The sequence below is a fragment of the Apteryx mantelli genome, chromosome 11 (assembly GCF_036417845.1).
Source record: "Apteryx mantelli isolate bAptMan1 chromosome 11, bAptMan1.hap1, whole genome shotgun sequence".
In the NCBI taxonomy this organism is placed as follows: Eukaryota; Metazoa; Chordata; class Aves; order Apterygiformes; family Apterygidae; genus Apteryx; species Apteryx mantelli.
Window position 1 is genome coordinate 21,729,318 of NC_089988.1, and position 14,646 is coordinate 21,743,963.

General features: G+C 51.5%; 1 protein-coding gene across 1 annotated transcript; it reads right to left on the reverse strand.

Moving 5' to 3' along the window:
• Positions 1-2,958: 2,958 nt before the first annotated feature.
• On the reverse strand, positions 2,959-3,867 carry LOC136993134 (olfactory receptor 14J1-like; the record flags this gene model as incomplete). The annotated part of the gene is made up of 1 exon (XM_067303145.1): positions 2,959-3,867. A coding segment is annotated over exon 1 (909 nt), but the record flags the coding sequence as incomplete, so codon positions are not given.
• Positions 3,868-14,646: the final 10,779 nt, after the last annotated feature.

The following is a 14,646-nucleotide window of genomic DNA, read 5'->3' on the forward strand; positions in this document are numbered from 1 at the left end:
GATGTGGCACTACTGGAGCAAGTCCAGCGAAGGGCCACAAAGATGATTAGGGGACTGGAGCATCTCTCTTATGAGGAAAGGCTGAGAGAGCTTGGCCTGTTTAGCTTGGAGAAGAGAAGGCTGAGAGGAGATCTTATCAATGTGTATAAGTATCTGAAGGGAGGGTGTCGAGAGGATGGGGCCAGACTCTTTTCAGTGGTGCCGAGCGACAGGACGCGAGGCAATGGGCACAAACTGAAACACAGACACTTCCATCTTAACATGAGGAAAAACTTTTTCACTGTGAGGGTGACAGAGCACTGGAACAGGTTGCCCCGAGAGGTGGTGGAGTCTCCTTCTCTGGAGATATTCAAAAGCCGCCTGGATGCAATCCTGTGCAATGTGCTCTAGGTGACCCTGTTTGAGCAGGGGGGTTGGACTAGATGATCTCCAGAGGTCCCTTCCAACCTCAGTGATTCTGTGATTCTGTGATTCTGTGAATGTATGGAGACATAACATGACCCAGGGCAGAGCCTGTGGGCTGATGCCAGGACAGAGACAGGATCAGCAGGCATGAGAAGAGCAGACCTCCAGCAGCTCCTCTCCACACCTGGGCAGGTAGTGATGCACCTAGCGGTGCTCCTGAGACAGTGACACAGGACGGGCGGCACTGTGAGCTGCAGTGCTGGGCACTGACCATCTGTGCTGGGTCTGGGAGTCCTGGCAGGTGGTGCTGGTGCCTGCAGCCCTAGAGAAAACCCTGATCCAGCTAGCAGCAGTGAGTCCCCTTCATGACTGTCAGGAGTTTCTGGAGTATCGTGGCTCCCATCTGCACCTCAGCCCTCCACTGTCTCAGCCCTGCTAACCTCCATTTGGCCCCACAGCCCCACTGTGCAGGCCCCGCTCAGGACAGGGTGCATTCTGGGGTGGGGAAACATCCCCCCAGCATGGTCCCCATGACAGCCCTTGCTGCCCCATCCCCCTCGGCCCTTCTGCCTGGCAGCCTCCCACCAGTCCCCAGCCCCTGCCCAGCCCTGATCCTGTCCCCCCAGGGTTATCAGAATGCCTGCTCTGGGGTCTGCTGGGATCTGAGCCAAAAGGGAGAGGCCAGGCAGGGCTGGGCATTCCCCCCATACAGCTGCTGAGCCCAGCAGGCAGATGGAGCTGGTCACACTCAGAGATGACCCCTCTCCAGGACCGTGGGGAATGGCCAGTGATGGAAATGGCTGGTGTGAGGGTCTGGGTATGTGAGGAGTTTCCTGGGACAGCTTCTCCTCTCTGTTCATGCAGTGACAAGCTGGGCTGGATTTTTGCACTGAGGCACCCTGCTTGAGGGCCCCCATGGGAGGAGGATGGTCTACAGGCCCAGTAGACAGCCCCAGGACCTCTTCTGCATGCTCCCTGCCAGCCCTGCAGAGGACCCAGCAGAGGGCTCATCCTCCCAGGGCTCACAGCTGGACATCCAGTCCTCCAGTTGGGCATGGAGCCTTGTCTGGGGGTGACTTTTGGGGTGAAGACCACCGTGCAGGGTGGGGGAGATTATCTGAAAAACGTGCTGGGGACACAGCGTAAGGGACAGCAGCACACTGATATGGCTCCCGGGTCCTGCTTCCTTCAACACAAGCTGCCACAAGAGGTCCCAGTCTTCTTTTTGGTGCCTCCCTTCAGGAGGGACAATGGCACTAGGAGCTGGGAGAGTGGGGAGCATTAATCCTTCTTCAGCTACTTCCCAGGCCATGTGGAGAGCTAGGACAGCAAGGACTTCTGGCTCTGCACCATGAGCTCACTTTAGTGTACCCACACTCTGAACATCATTGTCTTGGATTTAAAGTTGGCATTTCTCTCTCCAAGACAATTTCAAGGCCAGATCCACTTCCTTCTCATCTCTCCCAGTCCATCCTCTGATCTCGCTGGCCATTTCTGCACCACCTTCCCTGTTCTTCTGCGGTGCCCTGAGCTCGCAGTGCTACTGTTCAGAGCGAGCAGGCTGTGGGGCTACAGGGCCACAGGGTGACTCTGCACTGGCAGTGCTGGTCAGGGTGGGAGGCAGATCCAACCAAATGGGGATCACGGCCTTTAATCCCTCCCGGGGACTGCAGATGTGGCAGGTGTTTGGAGGGACTATGGAGCATTTCCAAAGCTACTAGCTGTGCCCATGTGTGCCTCTAGATCCTGCCCCTGGTATTTCACAGAGGGTTACACAGAGGGCTCTCTAGTCTCCCTTCCCTGTGCCAGCTGGGTCCCCACTGCCTCTCCGGACATTGCAGAGTCCTCTTTTGCCTGTGGATATCGGGGTTTAGTGCTTTACCTTTAAGTGACTCCACCTTGGAGGATTTCTCACTTTGTGGGGGCTCTACTCACTGCCCACGCCAGGCACACGCTGTCCCAGGAGATGCCCTGTACTCTCCTTGCACCTCCAGATTCCCCTCCAGAAGGATAGACATCTGACACTGGGCCATAACATGTTGGGCAGCTGTCTGTATGTAAATCCATGACCATTCATCCCCTCCACTATCACTGGACACTGATGGGTGAGTCCTAAATCCAAGCCTTGCTCTCTAAGAAATCATAACGGATTATGAGTTTTTTGCTCGTGAAACCATGGAGAACCCTGTGCAACAGGTTGTTCTGGAGTGCAGTTCCTTGGGGCTATTCTTGCCAACAGCTTTGGAGGAAGTGCAGCCTTCAGCAACTGCACCAGGAAGAACGTACTTTATTACAGAGATACTGTGAGGGAGCCAGCTCTGACCCACTGTTGGACACAACTTTATATGGGCACCAGGTGAGACAGAGCAGTCTCAGTAAAGGCAGAATGAACCCAACAATTTGTGCAGCAACATGATAACAAATACTACTAATAATAGTAATAATAGCAATAATAAAAATAAAGTGAACAACGCTCAGTCCTGGTACAGGACACAGTGGGAGTCATTTGTGGAGAGCAATGGCAATGTCACCAGTGCTGAAAAATGTCCATGAAATCACTTTCCTCAGGGCATCTTTGAGCTCCTTGTTCCTCATGCTGTAGATGAGAGGGTTCACTGCTGGAGGCACCACCGAGTACAGAACAGCCACCACCAGATCCAGAGCTGGGGAGGAGATGGAGGCAGGCCTCAGGTAGGCAAAGGTGCCAGTGCTGACAAAGAGGGAGACCACAGCCAGGTGAGGGAGGCACATGGAAAAGGCTTTGTGTCGTCCCTGCTCAGAGGGGATCCTCAGCACAGCAGTGAAGATCTGCACATAGGACAGCACAATGAAAATGAAACACCCCAAACAGAGACAGACAGTAACCACAAGAAGCCCAACTTCCCTGAGGTAGGCGTCTGAGCAGGAGAGCTTGAGGATCTGGGGGATTTCACAGAAGAACTGGTCCACTGTGTTGCCTTGGCAGAGTGGTATGGAAAATGTGTTAGCAGTGTGAAAGAGAGAATTGAGAAAAGCACTGGCCCAGGCAGCTGCTGCCATTTTGACACAAGCTCTGCTGCCCATGAGGGTCCCATAGTGCAGGGGTCTGCAGATGGCAACATAGCGGTCATAGGCCATGACTGTGAGGAGAGAGTATTCTCCTCCTAATAAGAAGACAAACTCAAAGACTTGAGCAGCGCATCCTGAGTAGGAAATGGCCCTGGTGTCCCTCAGAGAATTGGCCATAGATTTGGGAACAGTGATGGAGATGAAGCCAAGGTCGAGGAGGGAGAGGTTGAGGAGGAAGAAGTACATGGGGGTGTGAAGGCGGTGGTCGCAGGCTACAGCTGCGACGAGGAGTCCGTTGCCCAGGAGGGCAGCCAGGTAGATGCCCAGGAAGAGTGAGAAGTGCCAGAGCTGCAGCTCCCGCGTGTCTGTGAATGCCAAGAGGAGGAACTCTTTGAGGGAACTGTTGTTGGACATTTTGCTCCGTCTGGGCTTTGGGGACTGTCCAAAGGAGAAAATACATTGAGAAGTTAGTTCAAGCAAAAAAACCCCAAATGTTGCAGTTCTCATACAACCCCCCACATTGCCTCTCTCTTTTCTGAGAGGATCTTTGTGCAGCTCCCGTGCTTCAGCTCCGCTTTGCACTGGCTGAGTGTGCTGTGAGGAGCAGGGACCTCTGCCCATGGGCTCCACAGGAGTCAATTGTGCTGTAAAGCAGTGGGCACAGGGGAATGGGGGTGACCAGCTCTGACATTCACACCTTTGGTCAGGTGAAAGCCACATATTGCATAGAAGAGCTTTTCAGCACTGTCAGTCCCAATTCTAAAGAATGAGGTTTGAGGAAGAGAGTTTCAGGGATTTTTTATTTTCTTTCAGATGTCCTTGTCACCCCTGGGGAGTGTTCCTCAAAGGTAGAAATCATTGGCATTTCCACTCTGAGTCCTGAGAAAAACAGATTCACTGTCATTTGGTGCAGACTGAGGACAGCTAGTCTGTCTATTAGTCTCATTCCCAGCTGCCTTCTGCTTGCAACTCATTGAGCTGGAGGATGATCACACTCATATGTTGCCCTAGAAAGAAACCAGACCCTGCTGACAGCAGACGAGTCCAGTTTCAAAGTGCACAGCTCCAAAATTCTCACCCTTTCTCCGGGCACCTGAGGGAGCTCTCCACACTCCCCTTCTAGCCAAGCACACACAGGGCTCTTTTCAGATGCCCACATACAGCCTCCCACCACCAGCCCCATACTCTCAGCATCTCTGCACCTTCCTCATGGGCCTCTCAGATAGCACAGAGGTGCTATGAGACAGCAGTGCCTTTCTAGAGGGCAGCACGCAGTCTGGCAGGACACTATAAGGAAATGATCAAAGGAATGTTAGGACTGGAGATGGGCTCTCCCTAAGGGAGAGTCAGCTCATTTCCCAGCCTCACAGACTACATTTCCTGGAGCTCCACAGGCAAGAAGGAGGCTGGGACAACCTCATTCCCATGCAGAACCCTCTGCTGCACAACTGGTAGCATCAGTGTCTGAACTGCAGCTGATACTTCCCACTCCAGAGAGCCCGAGAGCAAGAACAGGAGCAGCATGGACAGGAGGGAAAACAAGGAGCAGCACCATGATCCTTCTGCCAAGGGAGGCAAGAAGAGAGAGATAGACAGGAACTCAGGAAAGCCTTCACCTTACCAGCTATGCATGCTGCCTCACAGGCAGTGACATCGCAGGGCAGTTACTCTCAGTCCCTTTGTCGGGCACCTCTCCTCTGCCGGAGGGCTGGCTGCAGAGAAGGCAGCTCATGCCCTGGACCCCATGGCTGTCAGGGCAGAGGTTCTGCTGCATGGGAGAGGAGACACAGGGAGCTTGCTCAGAGGAAGGTGTCTCCATCAGAGGGACTGACCATGACTTGCCCAAATCCATCCTCCCATGATGATTCTGTTGGCACTTCCCTCTTATTCCCTGCCCATCTCTACTGCCTGGGGCTGTTCCTGCTGCCTGCAGCTTTCTCTCTCCCAACATCTTTTCCCTGTCCGTACTCACAGACCCTGTCCCACCCTCTCTGTGCACAGTTCTGACCTACAGAAACCTCCCAGATCAGGGCACTGTCCAGGGCATCTCTGTGCTCACAGGTCCTAAGCAGCAGGTCACATAAGCCCTGATAAGTCCATAAAGGTGCTGCTGGTGCTGCTGTAGGTGGAGGTGGGGTTGAAAGGGTTTGCTGAGCTTTCTCACAGACCTCCTGATCTCTGAGAGGGAAGGTCAGTGAGTCCCAGTTCCTTGCCAAACCACAAAACTCTTTCCTTTTTTCTCCCTGCCAACATTAGGAAACTGAAAGCCCTGGAAGGAAAGCTCCTTCCCTTTCAAGTGGCCTTTTTTGCACCTTCCTCTGCGGTGCAGGGACACTGCTCTGAATCACAGCCCTGCGCAGACCTGGGTGCATATACCAGCTTCACAGCCCTGCAGCTGTCCTTGGGAGAAAGAAGCAGCATGCCCTGTCCCTGTGACGCTGTGGCGGGGAATGCCTGCTCTGAAGCATCTCCTCCTCCTCTGCAAAGGAGAGCAATCCTTCAAAAACCTATCAGTCATGGGATAGAATAGGTGTAGAAGACCCCTCCAGGAACCTCAGTAGCATTGCCCTGCAGCCAGAGACTTACCACGTCAAGGGCTGTGAAGATTTCCCCCACAAGCAGCTCTCCTCCCACTCCACACTGCCTTGCACTTCTCTCTGCCTTCTCTCATCTCATGTCAGCAGCAGCAGGCAGTGCCCAGAGCCCTGCTGCTCTTTGCAGAGGAGCTGCTCCTGCACACAGCTGTCTCTGGGCAGTGCTGCCCAGTTGCCGTGAGCTTCCTCCATCCCCAGAGACTGGCCTCACTCAGTAGCAGAGGCCCAGCTGAGCTCATGAATTTCTCTGTCCCTTGTGTTCCCTCCTCCTGGGAAATGTTCACTGCAACAAACTAAAATAATCACTGATGGTCCCTTTAGAAACAATGCAGAGAGACCAGTTACAGCATTGTCTCTTGTTTCATCAGAGCATGGTTTCATCAGAGGATGGTTGTCTATGACAGGTGGAAACATCACACCCTGGAAATCCATATTCCCATGTCTTAACTAGGCAGGACACCTAGAAGCGGACAAGAAGGGAGGTCATTCACCCATGGTTCAGGTTTTGATTCTGATGAGTCAGTCTGGACATTGCATGCCCATTTAGAAGTCCCTGGGATGCCGTGGGATGCAGATCCCTCCTGTGAACTCCACAAAAAACACACAGGAGGTGGGATTCCCCTTGCAAAAAAATGAAGTGGGCACAACAGAGGTGTCTGCATGGGAGCTCCTTGTCTAAGCTCCCATTGTAATCACTGCAGATGGAGGGTGGGAGTCAGTTGCTCAACACACAAGCACCTGGTGACATTGGAAGAGACAGAGGTGGACCAAGGCATGTGCCAGAGTCTTCTTGCTCTGATGGAGCAGCTATGACACCCTCATTCTTCTAGACCATGAGTTGGGGGTCAGGTGGAGAATTCCCTTGGCCATCTGAAATGACTCTAGATGCCTCCTACTACTAGAGCTCCACTCACTATAAAGCTGAGACATAGGAAGATCCCAATGTTGCAAACAGCTAATGCAATTCAGTGCAGACACTTGATTTAATGACATAGAAATAGGCCTGCAGGGCCATGTCAGATGCCTGGGGTGTCCAGCACATCCACATGTCTCTAGTAGTTCCAGCATGGGACCTACAGGAAGCCATGCCTTTTTGGAGTGCTTGCTGGGCAAGTGCCCCAGGGCATCTTGGGTTTCCTGTGTGTGCCCAAACAAATGAATCCCACTGCTGCCTTTAGGCACAGTCTGCACTGTCTACATCCAAGCATGCTGCACAAATGGGAGGCACATCACACCAAGGGCTCCACTCTAGTCTCTGCACTTTCAAACCCTTCTAGCTCTCCTCTTGCTGAACCCCTTCTCAGCCCCCAGGATGATATGAATAGGGGCTGTGCTGATGATATCCTCAGGGTGGCTGGATCACGGAACCAGGGACTTCTTCAGTGGCACTTTCTCCTTCTTGGAGTTTGGTTCACCTCTGTCACAGGCCCCAAGGTGCTGCAGAGTCAGGTCAGGCAGCAAAACCCCTCTCCTGCCATTCCTGTATGGCCCAGCTCTGTTCCTCCATGGCTTTGGGCACTGCAGGGTTTGCTGTCTTAGTGGGAACCTCCTTTCACCATTACATTGCCACCTGCTATCTATGCCAGCATGTCACCACTTGCAATCAAAGCCTTTGCATACATGAGGTCCCTGCTAAAATGTTTCCTTGTGACAAATCTTCAGTCAGCACCACAGCTGATGCTCTGCCACCCAAATGTATGCAAGTATATGCAACCTGGGGTGCAGCCAGGAGCAGATGGAGATGCACAAGCTGTCAGAAGACTGCCACATGGTTGGAATAACTGAGATGTGGTGGGATCACTCACATGACTGCAGTCCTTCAAAGGCAGGGTGCAAGTTCTTCAGGAGAGACCAACGGGGGAGATGAGGAGGGAGATACCCTATGTATGAAGGGCTAGCTTGGATGTATGGAGCTCTTCCATTGGATGGACAAAGGGAAGCTGCTCTGAAGGGCAGAGGAGCTCAGGAAAGCCAGCAGGTCATTAAGCACCCATCAAGCACAAGAATGCTCCCTATGAACAGTTTGCAAAATTAGCAGCCATCTCTGGACCGCAGCTTGGCTAAACAGGGAGATCCCACGTGAGCTCCAGGGCAATAAGGCAGCATACGGAAAGGGGTAGAAGGCCAAGGCTGCAAAGGAGGAATTTAGAGATATTGTCCAGCAAAGTAGGGATGGTTGTTAAGGAAGGCAAAGCTGCTCTGTGATAGAGACACTTGTGGGGATGTGAAGGACAGGAAAATGAGCTGCTGCTGCTGCTTTAGTGACAGTAAAAGAATAAACAAGGAAATGTGGTCTCACTGCTGACTGGGACAGAGAGTCTAGTAAAAGCGGATGTAGATTATCTGGGGAAGTCAAGTCCTTCCCAGCTTCAGTCTTCACCAGCAAGGTCTCCTCAGCTGTTGTGCCTAGAGTCAGGATTCACAAGGAGAAAACCAACCCACAGTGCCTAAGTCTTGAGTGAGGAATGATTTGCAAGAACTCAACCCAGAGAAGTCTATGGGATTGGATGGCTGGCATCCATGGACATTGAGAGAGCTGGCTGCTATGACAGCAAGGCTGCTTTCTACCATCTTTGAAAGGTTTTGGAGATCGGGGATGGGGAGGGGTCCCAAAGAAATACAGTCCCAAAGGAATACGTTGTGTCCATCTTCTAAAAAGGCCCCAAGGAGAGATCAGGAAGCTGCAGGCCATTCAGCCTCATGTTGATGAGGGGTGTGTCACGGAACCAGTCCTCTCCGATCACATTTCTGGGCACATGAGGGAGAAGAAGGTGTCTGGAAACAGTCAGCATGGAGTTACGCAAGGTGAATCATTCCTGACCCACCTGATTGCCTTCTGTGATAAAAGACCAGTACTTGTGGAGGAGAGTAGTGGATGTCCAGCTGACATCCAGATGGGCAAAAAACTGCTTGGATGATGAACTCAGAGGGTTTTCTTGAATGGATCATGCTTTACCAGGAAGCCAGGTAAAGGTGGGGTATGCAGGGCTCTACACTCCACATCCTGTCCTGTTTGAAAGGCTCATCGGTGACCTGCAGAATGGAAATCCCCTTGTTATAGGTAAACGCGACAAATTGACAACCACTCGGGCCGGGTTGCATAAACTCCAATTTAATAAAATAATTGAGCAAGTCACAAGTAAGCAAAACAGCGCTGGGCGGCCGGGGAGTCTCCTGCTCCACCAACGGCGCGCGCGATCCCCCCCTCACAGTCTCCTTATATGCGATTCCAGCCCCGGGTATATGTGGCACTTCCTGTAACTTCTGCGGCTGCGCCGGCTGTTGCTAGGGGGTCTTCTTCAGCCTTCTGGTGGTCGTGGGGATGAAGGCTGGAGTCTTCCTCTGCGTTGTGTGTGGTGACCCTCAGGTCATGCATATATTTTACAATTGTGTGACCTCGCCATTGCCATATTAGGCTATCTAAACTAACATCGCCGCCTCACTGGCTCCACTTAATTATCTCAGGCAGGGTACATGCCCTCATTGCAGGATGTTGTGGTTTTAGCCCGTAACTAGCGCCTCGTTTCACCGTAAAATCACTTCCCGATTTGATGTAACAAACTAGCACCTATCACACCCTCACGGTTGTAGATGACACCTAATTGGGTGGAACAGTCATAAGCTCAAGGGCTGCCATTCAGAGGGACCTCAGCAGGCAGTAAGAATGGGCTGTGAGGAACTTTGTGAAGGTCAACAAGGACAAATGCCAGGTCCTGCACCTGGAATAGAGCAACACCCTGCAGTGATATGGGCTGGGGAGCACCCGGCTGGGCAGCAGCTCTGTGGAGAAGGACGTGGGATTTTTGTGGGCAGGAAGCTGAACATCAGCCAGCAGCATGCCCTGGCAGCAAAGGAGGCCACAGTGTCCTGGGCTGCATAACCAGGAGATCGAAGGAGGTGATTATCCCCCTCTACTCAGCATCGTTAGAGCACATCTAGATACTGCGTCCAGTTGGGCCCCCTGTAGAAGAATGCTGTTTGTCCCTTGGATTGAGTCCAGTGGCAGGCCCCCAAGGTGGTTGGGAGCTGGAGCACTTGCCCTGTGAGGACAGGCAGAGGGAATGGTTTTGTTCAGCACAGAGAAGGGAAGGTTTTGGGGAGGACTCATAGCAGCTTCCCAACTCAAGGTTGCCATTGATAATGAACCAGGTTTTTACAGGAATTCACAGCAGGAGAATGAGAGGCAAAGGCTATTAGCTGAAACAAGTGCAGTGAAAATGGTATATAAGCAAGAAAAATCAATGAGTATCCTGCAGCATTTGAAGTGGGGTCCAGAGGGGTTATGGCCTCTCTGTTCTTGGAGGCTTGCAGGATGTAACTGGACAAAGCCCTGAGGAACTTGGTGTGAATTCATTGTTGATCTCTATATGAGCAAGAGGTTAGATGACAGTCCTCCCAGGGTCCCTTCCAGCCTGAATGATTTGGTGAATTTTCCTCTCTGAAACACGAGAGGTTCAGGCTGGGTGTAAGGAGAAACTTTTGACCCATCCAGACAGCCAAGCACTGGGGCAGGTTGACCAGAGAGGTTGTGCCATCTCCATCCTCAGAGGTTTTCAAGTCCTCAGTGAGTAAAGCCTTGAGAAATCTGGACCTGATAGCTGACCCTGCTATGGGAAGGAGGTTGGGCTCGGGATATCCTGAGGTTCCTTCTAGCCAGAAAGATTCTACATTTCCTTCCACACTGTGTCTTCTCATTTGACATTAGGGAAAACCTTCAGCTTCCCTGTGACCATGGAAGTAGGTCGCCCAACAGTATGACCAGATCAACTGCATGTTCCTTGTCCTGCTCCAGTCAGAGTCCTTCAGGTTCCAGACTCCTTGGCAGGCACTGACAAATAGCCCTGATTTTTCTTTTGCATCACCTTTTATTGCATTTTTCCCTCTTTTCCACCTTCCAAGTTCTTCTCTTTTAACATCCTGATATCCTCCCATGAGGTCAGCCAACTCCTCTTTAGCCTTTTCCCATTGATCCTGGATTTGCTTTCTTTGTACATTCACTTGGCTTTTCTGAGATGCTTGCCATGGTGATGCCTACCTTTGACAGCAGTACCTTTAAACTAGCCTCTGAGTGCTTGAAGGGATCAAGGATCTTTTCCTGGAAATGAGAAACAGCATGAGAAGGGGAAGCCAGGCTAAAACAGGAACTCACAGCTCAGTTCCAGGGCAGTAAGGCAGCATACAAGAAGCAGAAGGAGGGATATGCAGCAAAGGAGGAATTCAAATACTGTGTCCACTGAAGCAGGTATGGTGTTAGGGAAGCCAAAGCTCTCAGAGGGTACGCACTGGCAGGGGACATCAACAGCATGAAGAAGAGCTGCTACTGCTTCAGGAATGGTAAAGAATAAAAAGGAAAATGTTGGCTCCTTGCTGAAGGGAGCAGAGAATCTAGTAAGTGCAGATGTAGGGAGGTCTGAAGAGCTCAGTGCCTTTTTGGCTTCCGTCTTCTCCAGCAAGGTCTCCCGGGCTGTTGTGCCTAGAGTCAGGGCTCCAGGCAAGAAAAGCAACCAGCAGTGCATGAGGGCTGAGTGAGGGATGACTTGCAAGAACTCCATCCCTACAAGTCAGTGGGATTGGAACGGCTGCACCCAAGGACACTGAGAGAGCTGGCTGCTGTCATAGCAAGGCTGCCCTCTGTCATCTTTGAAAGGTTGTAGAGATGGGGTGAGGTCCCAATAACTGCAGAAGGGCAAATGTTACATCCACTCACAAGAAAGGCCCAGAGAATGACAGGCCATTCAGCCTCAGTTGGTTGAGGAGTGTGTCATGGAGTGAGTCCACTCATTTCTGGGCACATGAGGGAGAAGAAGGTGATAGGGAAGAGGCAGCATGGATTTACCCAGGGTAACCTGTGCCTCACCAACCTGATTGCCTTCTAGGTTTGCATAGATCTATTTGTGGTTGGAGAGCAGAAAATATCTTTCAACTTGATTTGAGCAAGGGGTTTGACACTGTCTCTCACAACATTCTTGTGGAATACAATTTAGAAATGTACCGCCTAAATGGGTGGACAACCAGATGATTGATTAGTGACATGGAAGAGGCAATACTCACTGTGCTTGTTGAGGACAAAAAAACTCCAGGGGGCCCCAGCCATATGCTTGAGGGCTGCGATACAGAGGGCCCTAGACAGGCAGGAGGAAAGGACTGTCAGGAAGCTCATGAAATTCAACAAAGACAAAAGCGAGGTCTTGCACCTGCGATAAACCAACACCCAGCAGTGTTACAGGCTGGGACCTGAGGGCCTGGGGAGCAGTTCTGTGGAAAAGGACGTGAGGGTGCTGGGGGACAGGAGGCAAAACACGAGCCAGCAGCGTTCCCTGGCAGCAAAGAAGGCGAGAAGCATCATGGGCTGTATGAGCAGGAGCACAGCCAGGAGGTTAAGGGAAATGGAGATCGCCTTCTAGTCAGAATTGACTAGACCACATCTAGAACACTGCATCCAGGTTTGGGTTCCCAGAATAAGAAGGAGGTTGATAACTGGGAGCGAGTCTGGCTGAGGGCCCTCACAGTAGTTGAGTAGCTGGAGCACTTTTTCTGTGAGGAAATGGGGCTGGTTCAACTTGGTGAAGAGATGGCTTTGGAGGGATCTCATAGCAGCCTTCCAATGGCTACGAGGAGGTCCTCAAGAAGATGGAGGCAGGCTCTTCACCAGGGTATATGGTGGGAAGACAAGAGACAGTTGGTATAAGTTGGAAGAAGAGACATTTGTGCAGGAAATAAGGAAAAGCTTTTCCACTACGAGGATGGTCAAGCTTTGGAAGTGGTTGCCCAGAGAGACTGTGCAGTTTCCTGCCTTGGAGGTTTCCAAGACCACACTGGATGAAGCCCAGAGCAACCTGCTCTGACACCAGAGCTGACCCTGCTGGGAGCAAGGAGATTGGGCTAGAGACCTCCTGAGGTCCCTTCCACCCTGAAGGAGTCCATGGTTCTTCCCACTCTCCATCTTCTCCTGTGGATGTGAGGGAAAGCATGCAGGTGCTCTGTGACAGTGGAAGCAGGCCAGCTTTCTTGTCCTCCTCCAGTCAGAATTCTTCAGATGCAGGGCTTCTTGGCAGGAATCTCCAAGACAGCCCTGAGCAATCCTTGACTTCACTTTTAATTTCTTTGTGTTTTTTTTCCTTCCCCCCCTCCTAAGTCTGTCCCTTTCACCATTCTGATCCCATCCCATACAGCTCACCCTTAATTCATTGGTGCTGGTTTGTCTGTTTGTTTTCTTTTGTTTTGTTTTATTTTGACATACAGGAGCTTCAGTCCTGAAGGAACTTGAGAAATCCGCGTGATTTGGACAACAAATATCTCTTGAAGATTACAAGAGAAGTTTTAATTCCTGTACCTAGGTGGGAATAACCCCATCCATGAGGAGAGGTTGAGGGACCTGGTTTTCTTTAGCCAGGAAGCAAAAGGCAGTAGACTATAAGCTTGTGACTGCTCGAAGGGTGGTTTCAGAGATGATGGAGCTTTTCTTGGTAGTAGGAAAAAGCATGAGAAGGAGAAAGATCCACGAAGTGCATCTTGAGAGGTTCACATTGGACTTCAGGTCAAAAGAATGTCACTCGTAGGGTAGTGCTGAAGTGCAACAGGTCACTCAGAGGGAGCCTGTGATCAGCCCCTGGCTTTGTGTTTCAAGGAAAAGCAAGGGAGGACAGGAAGACATCAGGAGTGGTGGGGAGATCCCAGGGTGAGACCAAGGTGGAGAAGCAGCTTGGGTGTGTACAGTCTGCAGGGAAAGAGGCACAGGTGTGCGAAAGCATAGGACAGCCTGTGGTGGAGATGGCCGAGGGCACTGCCAAGGCTGAAAGCTCCCAACATGGCTAGGTCTTTGTCCTTTTGGCTATGGCTGGTGTCTCTGACACTGAGGCCCATGAGAAGACACCATTCCTTAAAGCACTGTGGCCTTGCTGCCTCCTTGTCCCTTGGGAGCCCAGGAGGTACCGTATCATGGTCCTGCACTTAGCGTTGCATACCCCCACCCACACACTGCCCCCAGGAAGAGCCCTGAGCAATCCCTGATCCCTACCCTGCAAGGCATCACCCTTCCCACGGGCTCGCTGTCCGTGCCTGGTCACTCTGCTTGATAACACACAGGCTGACTTGGCATCACAGCCACCCTCACATTGCCTTTGCCTGCCTGCAAGCAGTGCTTCCAACTTTCAGCTCTAATCAGCCCCTGGGGAGACTTTCCTGGTAAGGGCCCTCGGTGGGACATAATAATGCTCCAAGAAATTTGGGCATTTTCTTCTGACTTTAACTTCTTGAGAGGTTGCTTCAGCCTCCTCTCAGTATCTGAAGTTCATGGGCTCAGCCCCAAATACACCGAGGGATCATCAAAATACAAAAATCCCTAAGGAGCCATGCCTCTTTCCATAACTTTCGTCAGTTCACCAATTCTTGTGTGGTTAGTTGGAAAGTTTGCAGGAGTGTATTTAGAAGAGGAAGATTTCAATGAACCCCTGAAAAGAAAGATGTCTGCTTCTTAAGCTTTCTTGATTCTTCAGTTCTCAGAATAAGTCACACCCACATTCCCCAATTCATACTGACCCACAGTGTCTCCTAATGAAGTCTGGACATGTAGGAAAAGGAGTATTTTTGATAGGAGACC